Source organism: Varanus komodoensis, unplaced genomic scaffold (genome assembly GCF_004798865.1).
Source record: "Varanus komodoensis strain SLA01 unplaced genomic scaffold, ASM479886v1 scaffold14_1, whole genome shotgun sequence".
Classification (NCBI taxonomy): domain Eukaryota; kingdom Metazoa; phylum Chordata; class Lepidosauria; order Squamata; family Varanidae; genus Varanus; species Varanus komodoensis.
This window is the reverse complement of record NW_025335438.1, coordinates 25,341,634-25,366,835: the sequence shown is the minus strand read 5'-3', so window position 1 is coordinate 25,366,835 and position 25,202 is coordinate 25,341,634. Positions and strand designations below refer to the sequence as shown.

Below are 25,202 nucleotides of genomic sequence, written 5' to 3'. Positions count from 1 at the left end.
ACTGCCCTCGTGCAATGCTATTTCCTTTATCATTCTTGCTACAGCAGTGCTGCAGTCAGAATCAAAGCCAAAGTAGCAAATGCATGATCAAATAAAACTCAGTATGAATAAATGTTTCATCACAGTGGCTCACACACACTCAGTGGGGCTTTTCACAGGTGGTCTTTAAAACCACATTTATGAATAGAGATGCTTGAAGAATTTAGTCTTTGTGAATTCAGGTATGAAATGAGCCACTGCTTATCTCCTCAGCTAATGTGTGGATCAGTATGTGGTTATCAATTAGGTTTTGCCCTTTCTGAATGTTCTAACAAAACTCTTAGCTCAAAAAAGTATTGACATATATTAGATATGCTTAAGTTAAGGAAATGTGATGAAATATATTTAGAAATAGGTATTAATATGCACTCCTTCATGGATCACTGCCTTGTCATGGCGAAGGGGCTTGCATAGCTCAATGAAGCTATGAGCTATGCCGTGCAGGGCCACCCAAGACAGACAGGTCATAGCAGAGAGCTCTGACAAAACGTGATCCACTGGAGAAGGAAATGGCAACCCACTCCAGTATCTTTGCCATGAAAACCCCATGGACAGTACACCAAAAGGCAAAAAGATATGATGCTGGAAGATGAGCCCCTCAGGTCGGAAGGTGTCCAATATGCTACTGGGGAAGAGTGGAGGGCTAGTACTAGTAGCGCCAGAAAGAATGAAGTGACTGGGTCAAAGCCGAAAGGACATTCAGTTGCAGATGTATCTGGTGGTGAAAGGAGAGTCCGATGCTGCAAAGATCTATACTCCATAGGAATCTGGAATGTAAGATCCATGAATCAAGGCAAGCTGGATGTGGTCAAACAGGAGATGACAAGACTGAGCATCGACATCTTAGGAATCAGTGAACTAAAATGGACAGGAATGGGTGAATTTAATTCGGATGACCATCAGGTATACTACTGTGGGCAAGAATCCCTCAGAAGAAATGGAGCAGCCTTCACAGTCAATAAAAGAGTAGGAAAAGCAGTACTGGGATACAACCTCCAAAATGACAGAATGCTCTCAGTTTGAATTCAAGGAAAGCCATTCAACATCACAATAGTCCAAGTCTATGCCCCAACCACTGGTGCTGAAGAGGTTGAAGTTGACCCGTTCTATGAAGGCCTACAACACCTTCTAGAATTAACACCAAAAAATGATGTCCTTATCATCATGGGGGATTGGAACGCTAAAGTAGGAAGCCAAAAGATAACTGGAATAACAGGCAAGTTTGGCCTTGGAGTACAAAATGAAGCATGGCACAGGCTGGTAGAATTTTGTCAAGAGAATACGATGGTCATAGCAAACACTCTTTTCCAACAACCCAAGAGACGACTCTACACATGGACATCACCAGACGGTCAACTCAGAAATCAGATTGACTATGTGCTCTGCAGCCAAAGATGGAGAAGCTCTATACAGTAAGTAAAAACTAGACCAGGAGCTGACTGTGGCTCAGATCATGAGCTTCTGGTTGCAAAATTTAGACTTAAATTGAAGAAAGTAGGGAAAAGCACTAGGCCACTCAGGTATGACCTAAATCATATCCCTGATGAATATACAGTAGAGGTGACAAATGGATTTAAGGAATTAGATCTGATAGACAGAGTGCCTGCAGAACTATGGACGGAGGTTCGCAACATTGTACAAGAGGTAGCAACTAAAGCCATCCCAAAGAAAAAGAAATGCAAGAAAGCGAAATGGCCGTCTGAGGAAGCTTTACAAATAGCTGAGGAAAGAAGGGCAGCGAAAGGCAAGGGAGAAAGAGAAAGATACGCCCAATTGAATGCAGAATTCCAGAGAATAGTTAGAAGAGATAAGAATAGCTTCTTAACTGAACCGTGCAAAGAAATAGAGGAAAACAATAGGGAGGACCGAGGTCTCTTCAAGAAAATTGGAGATATGAAGGGAACGTTTCATGCAAAGATGGGCATGATAAAGGACCAAAATGGCAGGGACGTAACAGAGGCTGATGAGATTAAGAAGAGGTGGCAAGATTACACAGAGGAACTATACAAGAAAGGAAAGCTATGACAAATCTAGACAGCACAGATCACCCTGCCAACAAAAGTGCGTATAGTCAAGGCTATGGTTTTCCCAGTTGCAATGTATGGCTGTGAAAGCTGGACCATAAGGAAGGCTGAGCACCAAAGGATTGAGGCCTTTGAATTGTGGTGCTGGAGGAGACTCCTGCGAGTCCCTTGGACCACAAGGCGATCAAACCGGTCAGTCCTAGAGGAGATCAACCCTGACTGCTCTTTAGAAGGCCAGATCCTGAAGATGAAACTCAAATACTTTGGCCACCTAATGAGAAGGAAGGACGCCCTGGAGAAAAGCCTAATGCTGGGGACAATAGATGGCAAAAGAAGAAGGGGACGGCAGAGAATGAGGTGGCTAGATGGAGTCACTGAAGCAGTCAGCGTGAGCTTAAGTGGACTCCGGGGGATGGTGGAGGACAGGAAGGCCTGGAGGAATGTTGTGCATGGGGTCGCGATGGGTCGGACATGACTTCACGACTAACAACAACAATTCATATGCAAATTTTGTACAATTTGAGATTGAGAAAAGAGATGCAGAAACATGGTAGAAGAGACTTGCACAAAGTGATGCAACCTGGAAACAGGCCTATTTTCTGTTCCTACTTGGATCAAGAACCTCCCAATACCATGTATGTTTAGTTTAAATCAACCAGTGGTTACTACCAATAAAAATATAGAATGGCCATCCACACTAAGGCTTGTCTGGAAGGGCCCTAATTGACACAGTCATATGCATAGGGCTGATGAAGCAGTCTGTGGGACACTGAAGAGACAAAAGTGTAAACTGGCAGTTTGTGCGAATTTGTCCTTGCAGAAGAAGACCGTTTCGCATGTACGCGGGGTTCTATATACAGAAAAGCAAGGCCATGAACAATGTTCTCTGTTATTTTATATCTGTGTTACAGCTATTTTCATGTGTATATTACTACAGGAACTTTATATGGAAACATTTAATGACTTATTACAACTGACTTATAGGAGAATGTTGAAGGTATTCAGTGTGACACGTGCCGCCCTGGATCATTTTATCTGGACTCCACTAATCCGAAGGGTTGCACCAATTGCTTTTGTTTCGGAGCAACCACTATTTGTCATAGTACAAATAAACAAAGAGTTACGGTATGTTTTCTGTAAATTATTTTAGTTGAAGGGTGCTGCTAGACAAAATAGTGCATGATTCTGTTTCTGGGTTCCTGCTTTGCTGAAGTTGGGGCACTGGGTCAGGGCTGTGGTAGCAGGGGAACTCTTGGGGGATGAGGGGATAAGCTTCCCACACTCACATCTGTGCTGTTTTTCCAGTCTCTAAATTGCTCTAAGCCTGAAACCCTTATTTGCCCTGCAAAGAAATGGGTCTTGCTTTTCACTTTTTTATAGAATCAAGGAAGGCCTAGAGCTTGAAGTCTCATCTAACTTTGGCTTAAAAAATTCCAATATTACTTGCTCTTTTAATTCCTGGGGCTGGGATAGTGGTAGTTTTGTATGTATCCATGTAAGTGCTTTTCAGATGTGTTATGTCCCCCACACTCTTTATGCCACTGTAATTCCCCAGAACAGTTGCACCTGTCTCATGCCACAAGTGGGCTTGTATCCACTACCTTTTCTTTAGACCTTGGCAGACCTTGGTGTGCAGGCAGGTTCTCTTGCTTGATCAACCTGTGCAGAAGCAGGATGTTTTGCACAGCACTGCAATGCCCAAGCTACACGTTGCAGAAAGCACAGGGATTAGATTAGCATCCCCATGGGAAGTCTGCCACCCCACCAGAGAAAGTGTGTATATCAGCGCATAGCTTATAAATCAGGCTAGTGAGCTTCCCAGGTTCCATCCTGTATTGTTGTAGTGAGGGGCATGCACAAAGAGTTGTAGAAGTTAATGAAGTTAATGAATATAAAGTTCCTGATTTGCACTCTATGCCAGAAGTGTCACACCTCAGCCCTACCTGACCTGTCAGAGTGCTCATCACCTCAAAGGTGCTAGAAAGGCAAATATAAAGGCTGGTGCACATGACAAAGCATATAAAAACCTCACACAAACCAAAAAATATTTTCCATGTGAAAACAGGTGCGCATGCGAACTAACTCTTGTGCTGTGAGGCAAGCTGTATTCAATAACGACACTTTTCTTTTAACCTCTTGTCTGTTTTGCTGTTAGTTTGTTGATATGAGGAACTGGCGCCTAGAAGCTGTGGATAATGCTATGAACGTCCCTGTAACTTTCAATCCAGTCAGCAAGAGCGTAGTTGCTGATGTTCAAGAATTGCCCTCCTTTGTGCACAATTTGTACTGGATAGCACCATCCTCTTACTTGGGAGAAAAGGTACATCACCTTTGAAGTTCGCTCTCGCTCTCCCTCTCCCTCTCTTCCTGATTTTGTCTATTGCTCAAGGCAAAATTGCTCAATCTCAAAGTCTTCCTCCTTCATTGAAATTTTTCTGCTCCTCTTTCACCCATTTAATTGGGGTAACGTTTCTTGTTTGCTGTCATCTCTCTTTCCATGTGCCTTCGTTTTATGTAGTCACCTGCTCCTGCATTTTCTTATTCTCTGTCCACTGCACATATGAGATGTATGTCGTAGATGTTATCACCCTTTTCTAGAAGCTAACAGTCTCTTGTGCCTATAGAAAATCCTTTTGAAGACACAGGACTGGGAACACCCTGCCTTTTCCTGATCTTCTACATGCTATCTCTCTCTGTTGCCTGCTCTGGTAGTGTAAGGCACTGAGATCACTGTGATTTTGATACATAGAGAAATGCTGAACATAAGCTCCTGCAATCACCCTCATCATCTGTTTAAATGTGTTGTTCAGCTCTCTTCGTATGGTGGCTACTTGAGTTATCAGGTGAAATCTTTTGGGTTACCTAGTGAAGGCATGACTCTACTGGAAAAAAGACCTGATGTACAACTAATTGTGAGTAAAATGTTGCATGTAAATCTGAAAACCAAGATTTTTCACATACTTTTAATGCAGTGTTAAGGTGTTGTTTTGCTTCTGGGATTGCATCTGGGGGCAAGATTAGAAGCCAGCCTTGCACTCACATGTTCCTATCCAGCTGTTCCCTTGATTCACTCCTTGTGGGGAGAGGGCAGAGTCTGCAATGTGTTTATCTGGATTACCATCTGAGAATAAATCTGTCAGATTTATTGCATTGCTGCTGTTTGACACTTTGTTAAAATGGTATGTTTAAATAGTGTGGCCAAACTTTCATAGCATCACCACTCTGTTATGGGAGGTTTACTGTATTCCTCTTTGTTAGGATTTTGTAACAGCTGAATTATTTCTACAGTTCACACATTAAGGTGCTACTTTGCTGATTTCTTATAAAGTATAACAAATTTATTTTGGCATAAGCTTCCATGGATTAGACTCTGCTTCATCAGATGCATTGAAATGTTATGCTGAGTTGCCAGTATCGTGCGGGGAATGTAAACATTGAGCCAGCAGGAAATGAAATGCAGAAAGTACAGTGACAATTTAAGATTGTCCAATTGTTATGTTGGTGTGCGTATGTGTTTGCACATTGTTGCTTTTGTTCTTAAGAAGTTTCCTTTGTGACCCACAAAAGTAAAAGCTTTTTAAATAAATTAAAAAGCATGCTAATTCTGCATGTATGTACTGCACTGATGTTGGAATGGTAATATTTTTACGTAGGGACACCAGATGAAAATAGTCTATGTGGATCCTAACAATCCTTTGCCTGACAAACAATATTATGGATCAGTTCAGCTCGTTGAGGTAAGACTGACTAGAACTCACTTTCATTAGTGAGTTGTGGCATTTTCCTTTACCTGTTACAACTTATATAAATGCTCATGGTCTGAGGTATATATTTAGGTCTGTAGTCCTAAATACTGCTACAAGAACTCCACAGAAAAGGATTGGAATTGTTTATGAGTAAACATTCATAGAAATGTACTATAAATAATTGTTTCTTTGATACTGTATATGCTAAATGTGTACAGTATCAAGAAATTGCATTGCTGAGATTTCATTCTCTGTAGCTAGAGACCCTTTATCTGTTAAGTAAAGATGTCTAATTTGGCTTCTCTTTACTGTTTTTGTTTGCTTGTTGTACACTGTTTAAAATTATTTGTAGCTTTGTTAATAATAAAAATCTGGCCATTTTCTCAAAACTTTGAGATTGTGACTAAGTACAGACTCCATGGCTTGAGCATCAACCATTTTATTTATTTATGGAATGTGTATGCCGTCCAATTACTAACGTCTCTGGATGGCTAACAGCATAAATAAATTGACAACCCACTCTGGCTGCAAATACAATAATAAAATTCAATATTAAACATATTAAAATATTGATTAAATAAAAAAGTCTTAACCTGGCACCAAAAAACATATAATGACAGCACCAGGCAGACCTCTCTGGGGAGCACATTCCATGTCAGGGTGCCACCGCAGAGAAGGCCCTCCTCCGGGTACTCTGTCTCCTAACCTCTTTCACAGAGGGTTCCCAGAGGAGGGCTTCTGTTGCCCATCTTAGGGGGCAGGAAGGCAAATAGGGGAAAAGGCGTTCCTTAAGGTATCCTGGTCCCAAGCCGAAAAAATTGATTTTTTTTTCATTCCTGTTCTCCTCTCTCTCTCTCTCTCTCTCTCTCTCTCTCTCTCTCTTTCTTTCACTTCACTTTACTTCACTACCTAAACTGGAAAGTTTGCTTGAGACCACTCCTGACGAATTGCAAAAATAAACAGCAGTTTTGCAGTCTGAAAGCAAGGAGGGAGAGTAATATATTTATTAGCACATGGCTGGAGGCTGGTCTTGGAGAATTTGATGCAGGATTAGTGATTGTGCTGCATAATCCAGTTGCTTTCACCTGCTTTGTATTTGTAGACAGATATCGCAGAGATCATATTTCTCTAGTGCCCCCTCATTTATCCAAAGGAAAATGGAGTTCTCACAGTCAGGGGAATTAGGCAACGTATTTAGTACAGTGATTAGATGGTTGGACTGGAATTCAAGAGATCCAAGTTCTACTCCCTGATCAGTTGATGAGACTTCCTGTGTGCTTTTAGGCTAGGTACTTAGCTCTCAGCCTAACCTACCACACAGTGTTCTTGTGAGAAGAAAATGGAGTGGAAAAGGGCTTGGATTCCCTACAGTGGGAAAAAAGACAGGAAATAAATCCTATTATCAATTAATCAATAACACTGTTGGCATCAAGTTATTCTGCACAGTGATGCAGTATTTTTCCAGGAACAATGTGCTGTGTTTACAGTTGAGCAGCTGCTTGTTCTGACTGCCTGAAATGTAGAAGTCAAGTTGGGTTCTTGTCTGATTTATGCCTGGACTTGAAAAGCAAAGACACTTCCAGTTATATTTTGCCTTCAGTTGTGCACATGCTTGCTGTGGGTTTGAGGCCATTCCAAACAAATCATGTTTTGATGTATGAGTTTTTCTGTTAGGCATTAGAAGAATTGGGGCAAAACCAAAATCTGTCAACAAGGACTGGCTCCTGCTCCAAAGCTCATTAGCCACAGTCTGCAAATGCCTCTTCAGCTCTATTACTGATGTGAGCTGGTGTCATTTAGTGGTGCTTACTGTACAGAATGAATGGGACCTGGGTTGGTGAAGAGCGCGCGCGCGCGCGCGCGCGCGCTCTCTCTCTCTCTCTCTCTCTCTCTCTCTCTCTCTCATAGGATTCTGTATTTCATTTTAGTGTGATAAAGTGGGATTTTTAAAACAAGCCATTTTTCTTCCCCTGGATCATTATGCTAAAAGAGCATTTTATTCAGATTTCAAGAAAAAGCATTTTAGCCCCTTCCCTTGTGTTTGCACTGCCTCCCGAGACACGAACGTTTTGCATTTTCCAACTAATGTGTTCAGAGCAGTAACTGGCCAAAGTAAAAATGGATTCATCAATTTCTTATTGTGAGTGAGCTGTTATATTAGCCATTCATTAGCAATTCAAGTGACCCCCTCTATAGAAAGAGCGATCCCAGAGAGTAGGGAAGTGGTGGGACCAGCGACAAAATATCTTCTTCAAGAATGAGGCTAGCATGCCATGTCCACTTTCAAGTTATCCCATTCTGCCTTTCTCTTCTTGCGCAGTCTCCTAAATTCTGTTCCCTCCATTCTTGCAGGCATACAGCAGGGCCACTGAGCATGTTCCATCTTTAGGGTATCTCCCTGTCTTGGAGTTCTTCTCCTACATTTGCTTTGGTTCTTATGTAACCCTTGGGGTTCCACCAGGCTGGTTGATACCCTTGTATCATGCATGGAATGTGCTGTTTTGGCCATATTCACACAATGAGTTTGCCTTCAGCATATAGCATGGTTTATTCTATGTGCTTCTGCATTGCTGTGTGACCTAAATAACAATAGGAAGCATGACTTCCAAGGAGCATGCAACTACTAGGGCTTCAGGCTTTTGCTGGCATGCCTACACATGTTCCCTGTGGGTAGTGTAATATGTTTTGTTCCAGTCAGTTGAGATATGTATGTCACAAAGCAAATTATTTTTACTGCTATGAAATTCTTATGTTAAAAAAAAACAAACTGGAGATTTCTACTTACTAAGAGAGCAATCCTATAAATCCCAGGGACCACAGGGATGGTTCAGAAACACCATAGAGGTCAAAATAGTGCTCTGACTGGAATGGGGAGTTAGTAATTCAACTGCTCACCCCTCACAACCAACACAGAGAGAACAGTACTAAAGCTGCCACAATATTTAGATGCAGAGGAAAAGGAGATGCTCCATTGGAGGAAATGAAAAGGATGCATTTTATCCTGAACCTCCTCCTGCCATCCTCTCTGAAGTACCCTCACTTTTCAGCCAATCTAGCAAAAAGATTGGAAGGGGTTGGGAGTCTGCCTTGCTGTCTTCAGCTTGAGCAGGGCATAGGAGTTTCAGAAGCTTCTGAGTTCAAGGGCTTCCAAGCTGTGAGGGTACAATCCTATGAACTGAACCCAAGGTGTTCCTGTAGAACAAAGGTGAGGAGCTTGTGGCTCTCTACATGTTGTTCAATTCCAGCTCCCACAGCCCCAACAAGCATGGCCAAGGATCAATGAAAGTGGGAGGTGTAGTCCAACAAGAGCTGGAGGTCTACAGGTTTCTTATCCCTGCTTTAGGGCACTTTCTCTGTTTCATCCCAGCTTGAAAACATTTTCATGTTGAGCCTGAAGGCTGATCACTATACCATTGCTCTTAATATTTCTAGCTTGGCTTTCCTTCCCTTTCTGACTTGGGGCATAATCTTGTGCATGTTTAGACAGAAAAAGACTCCTATAACTTGCTGGATGCCTTCCAGCCAGCATAGTTGGATGAGGAATGATGGGAACTAAAGGTTTCCCTTAATTTTTCCCTTAATTTCCCTTAATTCCCTTTTTACCTTAATCTGACAGCAGATGTTCATCCCCTCTCTCTATTCTCCTGGGTTTTCGTATATAAAGCATTGGACCTGTTTTAACTTTTAAATCTGGCATCCCTCCTTCTATGGAACAGTACTTCTACCCTGCAAAGTTTAAACCTACTCCAGAACCAAACTTCCATTGTGTCTTGAACGTGCAGGGAAACTTCAGACACGCAGGCAGCAATAACTTGGTATCTCGCGAAGAGCTGATGATGGTCCTGTCTAGACTAGAAGGATTACAAATCAGAGGCCTTTACTTCACAGAATCTCAGCGGTTAACCTTGGGTGAGGTTGGTCTGGAAGAAGCCACCAATACAGGAAATGGTGAAGTTGCCTATAATGTAGAGACATGCTCCTGCCCTCCAGAATATGTGGGTGATTCATGTCAGGTAGGAGATTTTCTTTGTCTCCACTCTGCATCATTCATGAGCCATTGCTTATCTGAGTAGTACTGAAATGACCTTCCCATGGATTTGACTTAAAAGTACAGTAGAGATATATTTATGAACTTCACTGTCAGTTCAATTGAACTTTTAACTGGATTATTATTTGGGGCTTTAACAGTGTTGATTTCAGTTGCTTGCAGATAGTCAGTTCTTCCTGTGCAAGACCTGTAGACATACAGAGTAGCAGTCCTGTTTGGTCCTGTGCTAAGAAGATTTAGGGCAGGTATAGGTGACCTCTTTACCACAAATTTTACTTTGCACCTGGACCTTTTCTCTGGCAGAAGTAAATAATATACATGAATGGAGACTTAAAAGCACCTGCTTAAAATGCCATCTAGCATATGTCCAAAAATTTGGTGCACCTTATATCTCTATTGTATTCTCCTTACTGTCATCTCTCCTTCATTTTTGCTTCAGATGAGTGCTAAAAATTACCATACAGTGAGATTATACAGATGACCAAATGTTCTCAGTAGTTTGGTTGTCTATGTAGGCTCTTAATTATGGGATGCCCAAATACATAAGGTTTCTGCACCTTTAATAATTCCATAGAACGGTGAGTTTAGCAATGTGTTACATGTGAGTTAGAAAAGTTGCATCTACTGAACTTCTCTTAAAAGAGGATTGCTATCTGTATAATCAGTATAATTTACTGATTACCAGATAGACCTTGCCCTTGCCCTTGCAAACTGATGTGCAAGTCTGAAATTTTCATCTTGGATTACAGTAATAACATACCGTTTGTCAAATGTCATTTCTGAAAGTATTTTCAACAGTTATTTTAAACAAACTTCACAATCTTCCCCATGAAATATTCATTTGATCAGCATGTTGAAGCTTGCATTTGACATAAGAATCAAACATTTCCTGTTCTGCTTCCTGTTTGCCACCTACAGGACACTTCTTTTGTGTGGTCTTTGCCCTTTTGTTCTGATCTGATGAAAATAAGTAGCCCAAAGGAAGCTATAGAACTACTTGCTGAAGTAGCTCACACACCCTACTTGTTTCCACAGAATTACTCAGTCTGTGATTTACAGTTCTAATCGTCTACTTCTGTCTGACTGTGTTAGGCAGGGAAAAGGTGATGCCTGCCACACCTTAAATTCAGATATATGCTCATTTTCAGGAATTGCAGATTGTTACTCAGGAGCTGTTGCACAGCCTGACTCATGTATAAAGTTTATAGGAGGGGCATATCACAGCATACGGACTGAGTCAGGAACAAAGGTGGTATAAGGGAAAGGGCTTCCGAGTGGAAAGCTGCCTGCAAGCAGCAAAGCCCAAAGCCAAGAGAAATGCAGGCAAGAATGCAGAAGCCACACTGCCTAGCCTGGCTGGTGCTGTGCATAGGCCTGAGGCACGGCTTGGCACTGGCTGCACAGCAGAGACTAGCATTTCCTCATCTTCAAGGTGGAGGGCAACAGCGACTAAATCCCTGGGATTTTAAACCAAGACAGGTAATATAAACTCTCTATCTCACTCTCTTCTCTTTTGGATGTTTTTTTTTTTTAAACAAAAGTTTGACAAAAATTATGCTAAGTGGTCTTGTGGGCAGCCCAAGAACAGAAAAGCAGATCCTGTTGTTTGTTGGACGGAACAGATCCCTTGATCAGAATACCTGTTCTAAAATACTGCTGCTGTTCTGAGTAGCAAGTATTCCTGTTTGATTCTTTAGCTAGGCAATTCCAAAACTGCATACACAAAGTTTAACCAGTGTAAGAGATCAGCAAATCGTTAGCCAGGCTGTTCTTTTTTGTGTTGTAGTCTGCAAGGATTGTTGCAAATAGAAAAACAAAAATTCTTTTAAGTTTGTTTTTTTGATTGCCTTGAAATGTTAACTGCAAGAGTGTTACATGTAAATAGACAGAGAGCGTGTGGCACAGGGGACCCATGATTGCATTTTCCAAAGGGTGTGTCAGAAGTATAATCTGTCTGGGGAGTCTTATTTTCCTCCAGGGTATAGGTGGAAAATGGTGTTTCAGTGTGGTTCGAATCTGCACAACGGGGTGAGTTCCCGTTCCTCCGTCCCAGCAGAGAAACTAATCTTGCTTTAAAACAACTTTTAAAAAATGGTATACCAGAAACACAGTAACTGGATCAGTAACCTTATACTGATTTATTCCTATTAACTTCTCCTCAATATGCCCTTTATTAGAATGTTGGGATGGTTCATTAATAACTTTAATTCAGCAATGATCGGCATGGTTTGCTGGATGGGAATGGGAGTTGAAGTCCCTGACATCCGGAGGGCACCAAGTTGGGAAAAGCTGCCTTAAACACTTGCAATTGTGTCTATTACAGATAATCCCGTGTTGTTATTATTACATAGATATACTAGATATTCAAGTCCAGCCTCTAAGGTAGAATTCTTAATTTACAAAGTGCTGTCTCATTGTTTATACTCACAACACTCCTGTAAGGTAGCAGCAGCTGCTGCGTTCTCCGCTCTCTGTTGTTGTTTTAATGTGCACTTGGGTGGATACCTATTACTTTGCCCATTGCTAAATAACAAAATGAAAGGAAAGATAGGGCTTATAGCCAAGTCTTTCCGGTTCTAGCTGTTAATACAGAAGGGCCACTGTCTAAACACATCTCTGTCTAAACACATCTGCTTCGTTTGCTTCATCCCCCTTCTTTTTGCTTTTTTTATTATTGTTTGGCTTTCCCAAATGCTTTCCCTTGACTTTGATCTGAAAGAAGAGCAGCTTTTCCCTTTGAATGCTTCTAGCCAAGGAACATTCTTTTCATGCTTCACTTGTCTTTGGAACAAGCCTGTACGTACAAATTGTGCTTCATATTATATGATGCCTCCCATTGCCTAAGGGTTGAATATCCCCAGGTCAGGAAATCAGGATGAGTTAATACAGTGATGACATCACAGCAAGTACTTTTGCAAATTAAACTATAAATTAATTTCAGCTTTGGGATGAACACTATTGAACAAACCAAGTTCTGCAGAAACATTTGAGTTCAAAGACAACAACCTTAACTATATAGGGAACATTTTTCTATAACATGGTTATAAAGGGCATATTTTGGAAATATTCTGCATAGCATATGAAATATGTCCTGTCAGAGAATCCCTTTGGGGTTTAGGTTGAAAGAAGCCTTCTTGACAGGCCTCAGAGCAGTGATACATACAGCTGTTTTTTTCAAAAGCTCAGGCAGTTCATGGATTTTGGAAACAGCGAATATTTGCCATGTTAGAAAATCATATCCCTTCGTAATAAACTTACACATAAACAGGCAATCTGGCTATTCACACACTTCTTTCATGAAAGTGAAAGAACAAGCCAGAAAGTCACCCATTAACTATAGTATCCTAGTTCACCTGAACCAGGAAAATATGGTGCTTAGCTTCAGAGCTAGCCAGAATATTAGGTCATGGCAGTCTTAACAGCATTATGGGCCCCGGGCAAAGCAGTGTACTGGGGCCCCTGCGACAACTACAATTACTGTTGATTTTGGAAGTTTTCCCATTTTCCAAGGGTTAACATACACAGATTAGTATGGGGCCCACGGGCAAGTGCCTATCAGGCCCATGCGTTAAGACAACCCTGGGTCATGGCTTCAGGTAGGCTTAATATCCTAGTCTGGTCCGCAGCTGTTAAACATAGTTTACTTTTCTGGATGAAATGGGAAGATGTATTAAGTGGAATGGTGTAAATTGGTGTCCTGCAGCAGCAGGGGGTTGGTCTTCTTGGCCTCTTCCAATTCTACTATTCTGTGGTAAGTGGAAGTCTTCCTGGTTTGCATGAAGGGAGGAATGAACAAATACACAGCTAAAATGTTTGTTTATACCTTGGCTTATGAAGTCAAGTTATGACCATCCAAATGTGACCTGTGCCTCTTCACCTTGCAGTATGTATCCATGTGTTAGCAGTTAGTAATTCAGTTTGTTTTACTGTAAGATCTCGCTGCACCAACTAATTTTAAAGGTATAAACTTAGAATCTTCCCAACAGGAATGCAGCCCTGGATTTTATCGTGAAAACAATGGACTATTCACAGGACAGTGTGTTCCTTGCAATTGCAATGGAAATACAGATAGGTGCTTGGATGGCTTTGGAACTTGCATCGTAAGTAGTAATAAGAAATATTGTTGAAATGCTTTACTATATGTAATTACTCACTGACGGGATGTATGCTGCTTTTGTTGCAGCCTAGTGCTCTGGGTTGAATCTAGTGCTGCTCTAGTGGGAGTGATCCATGCAGTAGAGCTCCCTTTCCACTGAAGTGACTGGTTCTGCAGTCCTGATCAAACAGCTAACTATATGCATAACATGTAATCTCTTACAACTAGAGTGGCTTCTTCTAGATGGGTAGCCATGTCAACCTGCAAAAAATAATTTTAAAAATCTGTGGCTGCAAAAATGACAAAGAATCTTGTGCCTGGAAGATTAATTTATTATGACATTAGTCCATAAAAGCATGCCAACTTTGATATGTGGAGCTACCTTTTCTTGCCATGCATTCTGCAGGATTTTGTTTTTGGACAGAACTACCTTTACATGAGAGGCAAAGCTGCTGTTACCTTTTCATGGCTGCGTTCATGGAAAGATATCTTGGCTTAAAAAACCAAGCTTGGTTTATTAAGCTGAGATGTTATCATCCAGACATGGTCAAGAACGGATCAGTCTTTCTTATAACAGATAATTCTATCCAAAGAGTAAATACTATTCTTTGGCAAAGGATGATTTTTCATACACTGGAAATTATCAGCTATGATGCAGAATCTTCAGAGCATGCTGGAATCATACATATTTCCCCTTCAAATCAATGATTCACAAAAATAACTCTAAAAGCCTGTAAGCAGTAACCGTCAAAGCACTGGTAGCATTCTTTGAGGAGCATAATCTTGGATTTAATTCACTGCCTTTGTCCAAATAGTTTTATTCTGGAAAAAAAATCCGTAGGATCTTTCCCCCTCATTTTTTTAACCCTCAGTAAAAGTTCACTGTCTGTTTAACAGCATTGTTCTGCTCTCTCCCCCTGATCACTTCTTTTAGCATAATTGTTCAGTATGAACATATTTTGCCTGCATTAAATACCTTGACATTATGCAATGCACCCCTTGTCTTTTTTGGCTTAAATATAGGAGTTGCAAGCCAAATCCGCAGGTATGAATCATAAGGCATTTTGATTGGAGAGACAGGACAGGTCATAACAAGAAAACACAGAGGCAGGAAGATGAAGAAGAGGATAGCTTACAACATCCAAAGATGAGAGCTTTGTAAATTTTTGCTTTTCCAGCCTTGCTCCTTAATGGCCATACAAACTACATTGCCTTAGTGTCATCTTTTTGTTACTAATTGATAAAGCTTACATACTTACATAAGTTGTACTTTTGACTCCTCACTTCAAATTAAAATTGGAACATGAGAAATTAAGTTTTTGCAAGGTGGGATTATGTATCTCCAGGTTTTTAAAAAATTGTAATGGCAGGCTGATATAGTCACAGCAGTTGAAGTGACATGATATGCATAGCAAGGGGCACAGAATTTCTCTAGGCAAGGCATTTATTGTGCACTCGTGATCCCTCATTCATGGAAGTTTGTGGTACTTTTTCACAGCGGTGTTGCTCTCCAGAGCCTCTCCTGAATTTTTCAGGTTTTTTAGAGTGAGGAAAATTTGAATGTATTTATTTATTTGTTTATTTGCAAATAAAATGTGTATGCTGTCCAATTACTTGCGTCTCTGGACAGCTTACAACATATTAATTCTTAAATTGTGACCAACCAGAATAAAAGCCTCTTTAAAGATGGAAATCTGTTTTACTGTAGTTATACTACACTGCCAACTTTGACAGGTTGATAGAAGATATAGTCCCTCAGAAAAAGCTCCGTGTAAAGGACACATTTGCAATTAAAATGGAAGAAGCCTTTGTATAGCATCAGGTCAAATCCCTCTGAGAAGCCAGCTGAGTCACTTAGCTTTGTGTCACTACTGTGGTGTTGCTGAAGGACAGCTTTGTGAATTACCCCTGGACCAACAGAAAGACAAACCAGTGGGTCCTAGATCAAATCAAGCCAGGACTTTTCCTAGAAGCAAAAATGACAAACCTCTGAGGCTGTCATACCTTGGACACTTCAGGAGAAGGCAGAAATCCCTAGGGAAGACAGTCAGCTAGGGAAAGCCGGAGAAGAGGAAGACCAAATATGAAATGTATTCATTTCATAAAGGAAGCCAGAGCCTGGAATTTATGAACAGGGCTGTCATGGGTATGACCATCGGAAGGGTTGCCATAAGTCAGAGACAGCTTGATTGCACATAACAACAGCAACAAGAGCTGTAAGATGTACTTAGGAACTATATTTTATTGAACCGATCTGCATGGGTGTAAGAGATGTGAATCTGTGTGAAATAAAAAGTTAATCAGGAAGAATTTTAAGTTGAAGATCATTTTATAGAAAAGACAATGTTGATTATGTATGCTGACATTTGTAATGGATGCTAAGTTGGTAATGTATGCTTGCCTAAATTCCAACAAAGTGTACCCTAATACTGAAATGACAAACTCTTTAAACTCATGACACACTGACCAGGAGTTTAGCTATCTTGATATTCTAAAGTGGCTGGCACCAACAGGGCAAAAACTGCTCTTATACTCACTGTGGAGAGAATCTAATTTATTTGTTCAGTCTTGCAGTAATGTAAATATCCAGAGGAAATGGTTCAAAGGCAGATCAACTATAATTTTCCCCTTGATAAAAAGACCTAAGAAACTAGGTCACAGTTAACTGCCTGACTTATATCGATATATATATTATATACTTCTCAATCTTTGTGTTTTAATTTCCTGAAAGAACTGTCAGCATAATACTGCTGGGGAGAAGTGTGAACGTTGTAAAGAAGGTTACTTTGGAGATGCCAGCCAGGGAAAATGCAGGGAGTGTCCGTGTCCTTCTGCAAACAGGTATGGTATGTGGGGGCAGGAGCAGGAAGCTGCGTTTCTCTTGTGCTTGGCATCAGTTTGCCTTGTGAAAGTAGCCAGCCATTGTAGTACTGAAAAGAACAGTCCTTGTTATGTACTTTTTGTGGCTTTCCTGGGCATGTTTTTTATGAATCCTTGCATACTTCTTAGCCTCTGGTTACTTGTTCGGAGAGGGCAATATCCAGACCTGCTACTGCACTCCTACTTGACCTGTTATGTAAGCAGCACCCACCATTCAGGCAAGAAGAAGCAGTGTTTCAAAAAGCAACCCTGGAAATGAGCAGGACTTATTGCTGAATTGGGATTTGTCAGTGGAGTTTCCTTCTATGAGCTCTGTCACTCAGTGCCATTCCAGAAATGAGCATTTCTGCTTGTTCTAGCTTGTTTTTCGAAGTACTGGCTTCTCCAATGTGCTGCAATTAGCACTGGATACGTCCCATGGTGCTTCCAAATTGGGTGCCTGATCCTTTTGCAGAGATCAGGAAGATACTGTTGGGTATGGGCCGGACTGGCCCTGAAGCACTAAAATTTGGCTAAAATATGTAAGTGGGACAATTCATGACAGCACAGTGAAAAGAAGGTAAGAATGCAGTTCTTTATGGCTGGGTGGAGAGAGCATACTACAGAATATGATTGGCTAAAATGTGATCCTGTGAAACAGAGAAACCTTGTAGAATTTAGGATTGGATAATTAATGGCTAAGAATATCAGATATCATTTGCCAGATGCAGAAGCAGAGATTAAAAGTTTTAAAGCTGTTTCTGTCATTGAGAGTATACTAGAAGATTTGAAGGTGAATGTGTTCATGACAATATTGCTGAAGGTATCAGCAGACTTCTGCGGATGTTTTCTTAGACCTGTGTTTATACATATGTATTTTCCTTATGCATAGGTATATTCATGCTCAGCTTAAATTTCTTTAGTTATCAGTACTTTTTCCTCCATAATACCAGAGTTCCTCTTTGGAAAAGATGACAGAGGGATATTAACAGGACTGAATCTTAAGTGCACTGAGCCAAACTGGATTAGAGGTTGGCATTCTGTGATCAGATCTTCCATCTCTTTATGAAAAGCTGCCCTAGAGATATAGAACTACAGCACTGGGTAGAAGAGCTGTTCTTCCTGATAAAAATATAGGAAGGTGCCTCACACTGAGTTAGACCCTTGGTCCATATAGACCAGCACTGATTGGCAGCAGCTCTCTTAAGATTTCAAGCAGTTTTTCCAACTCTGCCTGGAGTTGCCCGAGATTGAACTTGGGGCCTTCTGCATGCAAAGCATGTGCTCACCACTGAGCCACAGTTCCTGCACTGCAGAACAAAAAGCAGCTTGAGGAGGGTGATTTAGACTGGCAATGTGACATAAAGTACTAACCCCCGTCCCCAACACCTCAGTCCCACTTTATTATGTGCCTTTGTGGGGAGCTTTGGAAAGAAATGCAAGAGACACAGCTGATCACAGATCTCCTGCTGCTTATCTAGTCTGGCCTATAGAGCTCAGTGAGACCTAATTCTGAAAATACATGTTTGGGGTCAGATCATTGATCTTCCTTAGATTCTGCTGTTATTTCAAATATAAATGACCAAATAACATTTTGAATGGCTTGCCTCAGTGCTTCCCCAAACAGGAAAGATTGATGCCATTTGTATGGTCTATAGGAAATTTCTTATACATCTTTGCATGTACACAGGTGCATTAGAAACCTAACATAAATGTTTGTTGCAAGAAAAACAACAGAGCCTTGTGGCACCTTAAAGACTAACAAATTCAGGCTTTTCATTACTACAACAGATAAAAGAGTACATTCAAATGTAATTAAGGTTTAACTATACCTCTAAAAATATAAAACATTTTCATTAGTTTTTGGTGTGTGTATTATGTTTCCTGGTAGTTTTGCTTTTGGCTGCATGGAAAACGGTGGAGTCATACAGTGTTTCTGCAAAGAAGGTTATACTGGAGTGCACTGTGAAAGGTATGCATTAGTTTTCTTTGTAGAAAGTTCAAGCAATTTATTTTGATTGAAAACAAATACCACATTGCAAAATATTGTGTATTCCAAGTGTATGCCAGTCCCATGCTTGAGCTGTAGTCCAAAGTGCTGCAGGGCTTGAAAGTACACAGAGAGCTTTCTGCAGGCATGAACTGCTGCATTTAATTTGAAGTGTCAGAATGCTGTGCATATACATGGGAGTTGTACACTGCACACTCCTTGACTTAGATGTAAACTGTGTTGAGTTCCTGTAGTGCATTGAAATCTTTGCACGCATATTGAGCCTTTGAGTCTGACCTGTGAAACATGGATGTAGTCCAAAGAAAGCTGAATATGCTTAAACCCTACTAATGTCAAAAGAACTGAAGTATGTTTATCTTTCTCTAGATTCCCCTTCTGTGGTAGCACAATGTGCAGGCATATGCAGCTAGGGACACCAATTAATATACAATCAGATGAAAGAAACTATCTTCAGATTTAAGGTTGCTTAGTAGCTTCCAATGTACCATGAATTGGAGTCTATGGGGTGGAATGATCATACAACCAGCTAGTAAGACAGCAGTCAGCAAAGGCCAGAGAGCAAAAGGGGTGCCATCTTGATTCAGTGGAATGGGGAACATAGGAGTTTGAAAGCCAGGAACTCATAGCTAAACCTTTGCAATAAAGAGGTTGGGGACAGTCACACTGCAGTGTTGTTATCTTAATTGCAGAATTGTTGAAGCATCACCCTGCCAGCCTGCCACTCCCAATTGGACTTACATAACCTTAAAATAAAGAGCTTTCTTCATTCATATAATAGCAAGGTGTTTAATTTCATAGGAACATACTAATTACACAGCACATAAAACACTGGCTTGATGGACCTGTTCTTGAGCTTAAAGGGCCCTGAAATAAACAGGATTCAGTCCAGTTTTTAGAGACGACTCTTATGACTGATTCACTTTCATGATGCATCTGAATTTAGCAAAATACTTCATGGGATGTGTTCTGACATTTTATTCTGATCTGAATTGGCAATTGTAACGTAAATTGAAATTGTGAAAGGATTCACATACCTTGGCTCTGTCATCAATTCAAACAGAGACTGCAGCCTAGAAATTGCAGGAAGACTGAGACTTGGAAGGGCAACAATGAAGGAACTAGAAAGATCATCAAGTGTAAGAATGTTTCATTGGCAACCAAGGCCAAGTATTCCTGATCACTATGTATGGGTGTGAAGGTTGGACGGTAAAGGAATCTCACAGGAAGAAAATTGATATCTGTGGTGCTGGAGGAGAGTTTTGGACTTGACAGAAAGACAGACAAGTGGGTCCTAGATCAAATCAAGCTGAAACTTCATGGAAACAAAAATGACAAAACTGATACTTTTGGCACATCACTTTGGGTACATCATGAGAAGGCAAGACTCACTGGAGATGACAATAAGGCTAGGGAAGGTTTAAGGTAGTAGTAGAGGAAGACCAAATATGAGATGGGTCAACTCCATAAAGGAAGCCAAAGCCTTGAGTTTACAACAGCTTAGAAAAGTTGTGAAAGACAAGCACTTTGAAAGACATCCATTTATAGGATTTCCATTAATTGGAGATGACTTGGTGGCACATTACAACAACAACAACAACAGTAGCAATAAATAAAATAAAATCACTAGGTTTCAGATTTTAGGCCAGATTTTATGCAAACCTTTAAGCCGGCAGAAATGCAACTTAATATGCATTAATATTCAATGCAACTTAATATGCATTAATTATCAGTTGCAAACATCTGTTCCATTTATTTAGTTTTTTTCTTTCTTTTTGTAGCTGTGCTCCTGGCTATTTTGGAAATCCACTGAAAAGAGGAGGATACTGTCAGAAATGTAATTGCCTTGAAAATGGTCAGCTCATGAATTGTGATCGCCTGACTGGAGGTGTGTAAAGTTGCACAGATATTCCTTGGTAATGTATTGTATTTCACTGAACAACACAGTACAAAGGAGGAAACCTTATGAGAAAGACAACTATTTGAGTGGTGTCTTCTAAGAAGTCTTCTGTGCAAATGAAAATTATTATTACATTGCATTCATATCCTGTCTTGTTCCTCTTGTGAGGAAATTATGATTCCCCTTAATTAAGTGATGCTAGAAGAAACTGCCAAGTTAGAATTAGGGTATTGTGTGCTGAGATGTTTACAATTGTTACATGGGCTCTGGAACTCTGCCAGTATAAATTAAACAAATGGACAGGGAGCATACTCGTAAGGCAGTCTTCCCCAACCTGGAGTCCTCCAGGTATGTTAGACTACCATTTCCAGCATCCCTCATCCAGCCATGGCTTTGAACTGTAGCTCAATACAGCTGAAAGGGATCAGGTTGGGAAGGCTGCCATCAGACTTCTGGCCAAGAAAGGAAAGAGGGGTAATATGGGGACCTCTTGAATTCATACTGATTTTCTTTAAATGGTAAGCTAGGCTTTGACCAACTCCATATGCCTCTTGAACATGACATTTGTTGCATTCCCTCAGCCACAGTTTGTTCCTGGACACTGCTGTTATGCCTGAACAGTGTCTTTCATGCTAAGGTAAATCCCAACCCAAGCAGGAATCCCTTTCTCTTCAAGAAGGACTGGTGGGCAGCATGGATAGGAAAAGTCAGCCGAGAGCCTGGGAATTCTGCACTGCCAGGAAGGCATTCCAAGCTGAAGTTATGATAGCTGATCACACAGAACACTCATGAAGGCTTCCAATGCTAGTCGTGGCTGCTTTTAACATACAGCAAAAGGAACCAATTAATATGAACTGGCCATGATTCATTCTTTCTCAAAAATAGTGTTATATTCTCCCCTGGTTTCCATTATTCAGAAGCTTCTTACTAGAATTGTGTTATTGCTGACTCTGACGAAAGTATTTTAGCATGTTTTTCTCTTAGATGAAATTAAAGGTTACTAGAACAAGTTATATCTTGACTCAGAATTCATTATAATTCCAAGGTTTAGCCTGTTCTTTCAGCATCAGCAGTCATATCAGCTGTGTGGTTATTTTAGCAGACTCTGATGTCATTGATGTCTTACACTATGGCTGTTGTAATCTTGTACCATTTTTGCCTGCTGTTAATACTACATCGGCTATAATTAAAGTCATATTTATTTGGTTATAATTTATATATAATTTATATATAATTTTATAATTTATAATTGTTTGGTACTGACTTTTAACATATAATGAAATATATTTGAGGTATATTAGAACATGTGATGGTCAGTGGTTAAAAGAGATGGACTTCATATGTCCTCAGCAAAATAATAATATTTATTATTAATAGTAATTGTACCATTTGGCCTTCCAGCTTCATATTTACTTGACTAGAATTGCTACTTTCAACTCAGCAGCAGATGGAAAATTGATCCTCTGAGTGCTTGAAACCAGCTGGTTGTAGTGGCAGCTGCATGGATGCTCCATAAAGATCCTTGTGTTCCATGTAACTTAGGCTTAGTGTATATTAATTTTTTTTCATAGCACTGAAATAACTAGGTCACTTCAGACCCCAGACTTAATGGTCACAGTGGCAGTGGGAATATTTGAAAGCAAAATTTGTTTTCCAACTCTGATACCAAGAATGAGAGAGAGAGAGAGAGAGGGGGAGGGAGGGAGGGAGGGAATGCTCATGTGAAGTTTCACAATTCTAACTCATTTAGATCAAGGCACTCTAAGTATATACATGCCTTGTCTGGCCAATGAAGCTCTAAAATATTTTTTAAAATCACAAGTATGCCACAAGTAGTAAAGCTGGGCCTGTCCGTTGCTGCCTCCATCACCTCTTCTAGGTCACTTGGAGGGAGCCTGGTCTGTGGGTATTGCTCCTTCAAATTTCAGTATCATCCCTCGGTGGAGCTAGAGTATGATAGGCATGAAAAAGAGCCAAGGTATGGACTCCTCTGGTGTCATCTCAGATTTACAGCACTATAAAGCAATGTCGAAGGGAGACAGATTACAGTAACTCCAAGCACTATTGAAGATAATGTTGGACGGGGCCCAAGATGTGGGGAGAATAAACCACATCCTTCACTGTTGTTCTAATATTTCAGGCATCTTTTGTCATTGTATATTTCAGTTCCTTTTCATTCAGGTATGGAATAGGTTTAATATTTCAATTTTATAAATCCAGCCTGTTCCATGCTGTGTAATTGTCACAAATTAAAATTCTGGTCTTTTTCACTGCGAAATTTGGGAGCTGTTTATTGGTATAGTAGGCTTATCAGCATTCCATTCTCTTTTAACTGCTGAATTATTTACATGTTCATAGTCCAAATCATGTTAAATGGTACATTCACAAGCATTTTTCCTCCTCTGAATAAATACGTAAGCAGTCACAGGGAATTTCTCCATCTCTCTTCCACACCACACTAAAATCTGCTCCAGAGGTTTCTCAGCATCCCTAGGGCAGGCATTAAGGGTGCAACAGGAGCTGGGGGTGCAATTTTCCTCTTGTAGACCTGACAGAACTAATTCTGCTAGTGGAATGACAGTGTTGGGTCCAGCCCAGTGATCCTGAAAAGTAGAAATGTGCTCTCTGATCCAAAGCTGCTATATCGCTGTTGGAAAGCTTGAAGCCTAATTTTTGCCTTATTTACTAAAGTACTAAGAGATATTTTCAGCTTTCAGTGAGTGTACGGGGCGTCCATTACATCACAATATTCATTTTCTGATTATTACCTGTGTTGCATAGTGTAATGCCAAGAATTTACCTCTCCTTCACCACTGCCTTTTAATTTCCAGAATGCATAAGCCAAGAGCCAAAAGACATTGATCCCCATGAAGACTGCGATTGTGAGTAACAGTATTTGGGTAGCCTGGCTGTTTGGTTTATAGGGTCATAATTGTTTTTATATAGGAGATTAAAAAGATCAGTGATATTTGCTGACATGATGAAGCTTTTCAAACCCCAGTTAGCTAAACATCAAAAGGAAAGAGGGGTGGGGAAGCTACTCTGGAAAAAGAATAGACAGTTAGAGGCATATAATGAAGAGTCTCCAAAACATAAGGCTTGAGTTTCTGCGGCCTTTGTGGTGGATGGCAGTTCCTAGAAGGGCAGTGTTTTGGTGTCACATTACCTTTTCAGTGGGGCTGTTCTCTGCACTTACTAAAAACATTTCCTTTCCATTCAGCTTGTAATAGCTGTGTAATTACTTTGCTGAAGGATTTGAGTACAATGGAGGCAGAGCTCCATGTGATTAAGTTTCAGATGCAGGATATCAGTGGCAGTGCCCACACTCTGGGACAAATGAAGCATCTGGAAGACCGTGTCAGACAACTGAAGGTAACCTGAAATCTGCCATTTTGCGGTAGGGGTGAGGGAAGAAGCAGGTTAACTGTTTTAGCTTTAGCAGGTTCATTTTCAGGTTTACTGCACCGCAAGGAGCCCTTCACAAGCAGTTGCAGGTATATGAAAACCATGTGAGAAGATCCCATGTGGGTGGGGACAGAAGTGTGTGTCAGAATGACTCGGCCATGTGGCAACAGTGGCTTGCATGGTTTGTTCCTGGATTTAGGTCAGAGGGAAGTCCCTTGTAGCTACTCCAGATTAAACTATTGCAATGTGTTATTTGTGGGGCTACTACTGAAGTCTTCCTAGAAACCTCAGTTGGCTAAAGCCAGAGCTGCTAGTTTACTATCTGGGGCAGGCAAAATTCATCTGGTTGCTCCTTTAGAATTGGATCTATTTCCATGCACAAGTCAAAGCACTGGAAGTTAAATTTATATTTAAAAAACCCACATGGCACAGGACCCAAATATGACCCTACCCTTCCTGAGGTTCCCATGGCATCTGCTCTCGTCCATAATCCTACACAGAACCATTGTTGTTACTACATGTATTGTAGATACGTTGCAGTGCCTATCAGTAAGGGTGTTGGGCTGCCTAACCTCAGCTGCTAGGCCTGGCTTTGACAGAATTAATTTCTGAGATAGGTCTGCACAGTAATAGACTGTGCAGTGTGGGACCTACTTACATTTCCCCACTGAAAGATACATATAGGGCTTCGCTCTGCACCACAGCCTCCCATAATTCCAGTTCATCAATGTGGCACATGCCTTTATATTTAGGAAGTTGTATCCTAAACAGGACATATTTGGTGGGGGTTTGTATGCTCTTCTGATGCTTTCTGTGCATTAAGATCTGCAGGAGGTGCAGTGCCAAGGGCACCTTTACCTGTAACAGCCTCTTGTACACTTGTAAAATGGCTTTCTTCTGTGTTGCCTTACAAACTGTGGAATGTTCAAATGTATAGTTGTGATGTTTTTAAGGTGCCATTCAATATGGTGGTCCAAATCTCTCTGAACTTGGAGGATTACTGGCCCTTAGTGGAAGGCAAGAGGCTAAGATTGCCACCACATCTATTCGCCTTCCTCCTCCTTGTGAGAATAAGCT

At 40.7% G+C, this 25,202-nt stretch overlaps 1 protein-coding gene across 1 annotated transcript in view; it reads left to right on the top strand.

The window, feature by feature from the left end:
• The window catches only part of LAMA3 (laminin subunit alpha 3), a 152,915-nt gene that overhangs the window by 79,929 nt on the left and 47,784 nt on the right, over positions 1-25,202 (top strand). Inside the window, exons 34-44 of the mRNA XM_044424295.1 lie at positions 3,048-3,188; positions 4,219-4,383; positions 4,874-4,975; positions 5,717-5,800; positions 9,592-9,822; positions 13,844-13,957; positions 16,685-16,794; positions 18,704-18,784; positions 20,602-20,708; positions 23,552-23,602; positions 23,941-24,092. Of these exons, the coding sequence (XP_044280230.1) occupies positions 3,048-3,188; positions 4,219-4,383; positions 4,874-4,975; positions 5,717-5,800; positions 9,592-9,822; positions 13,844-13,957; positions 16,685-16,794; positions 18,704-18,784; positions 20,602-20,708; positions 23,552-23,602; positions 23,941-24,092 (1,338 nt within the window). The remainder of the gene's footprint in view (positions 1-3,047; positions 3,189-4,218; positions 4,384-4,873; positions 4,976-5,716; positions 5,801-9,591; positions 9,823-13,843; positions 13,958-16,684; positions 16,795-18,703; positions 18,785-20,601; positions 20,709-23,551; positions 23,603-23,940; positions 24,093-25,202) is intronic.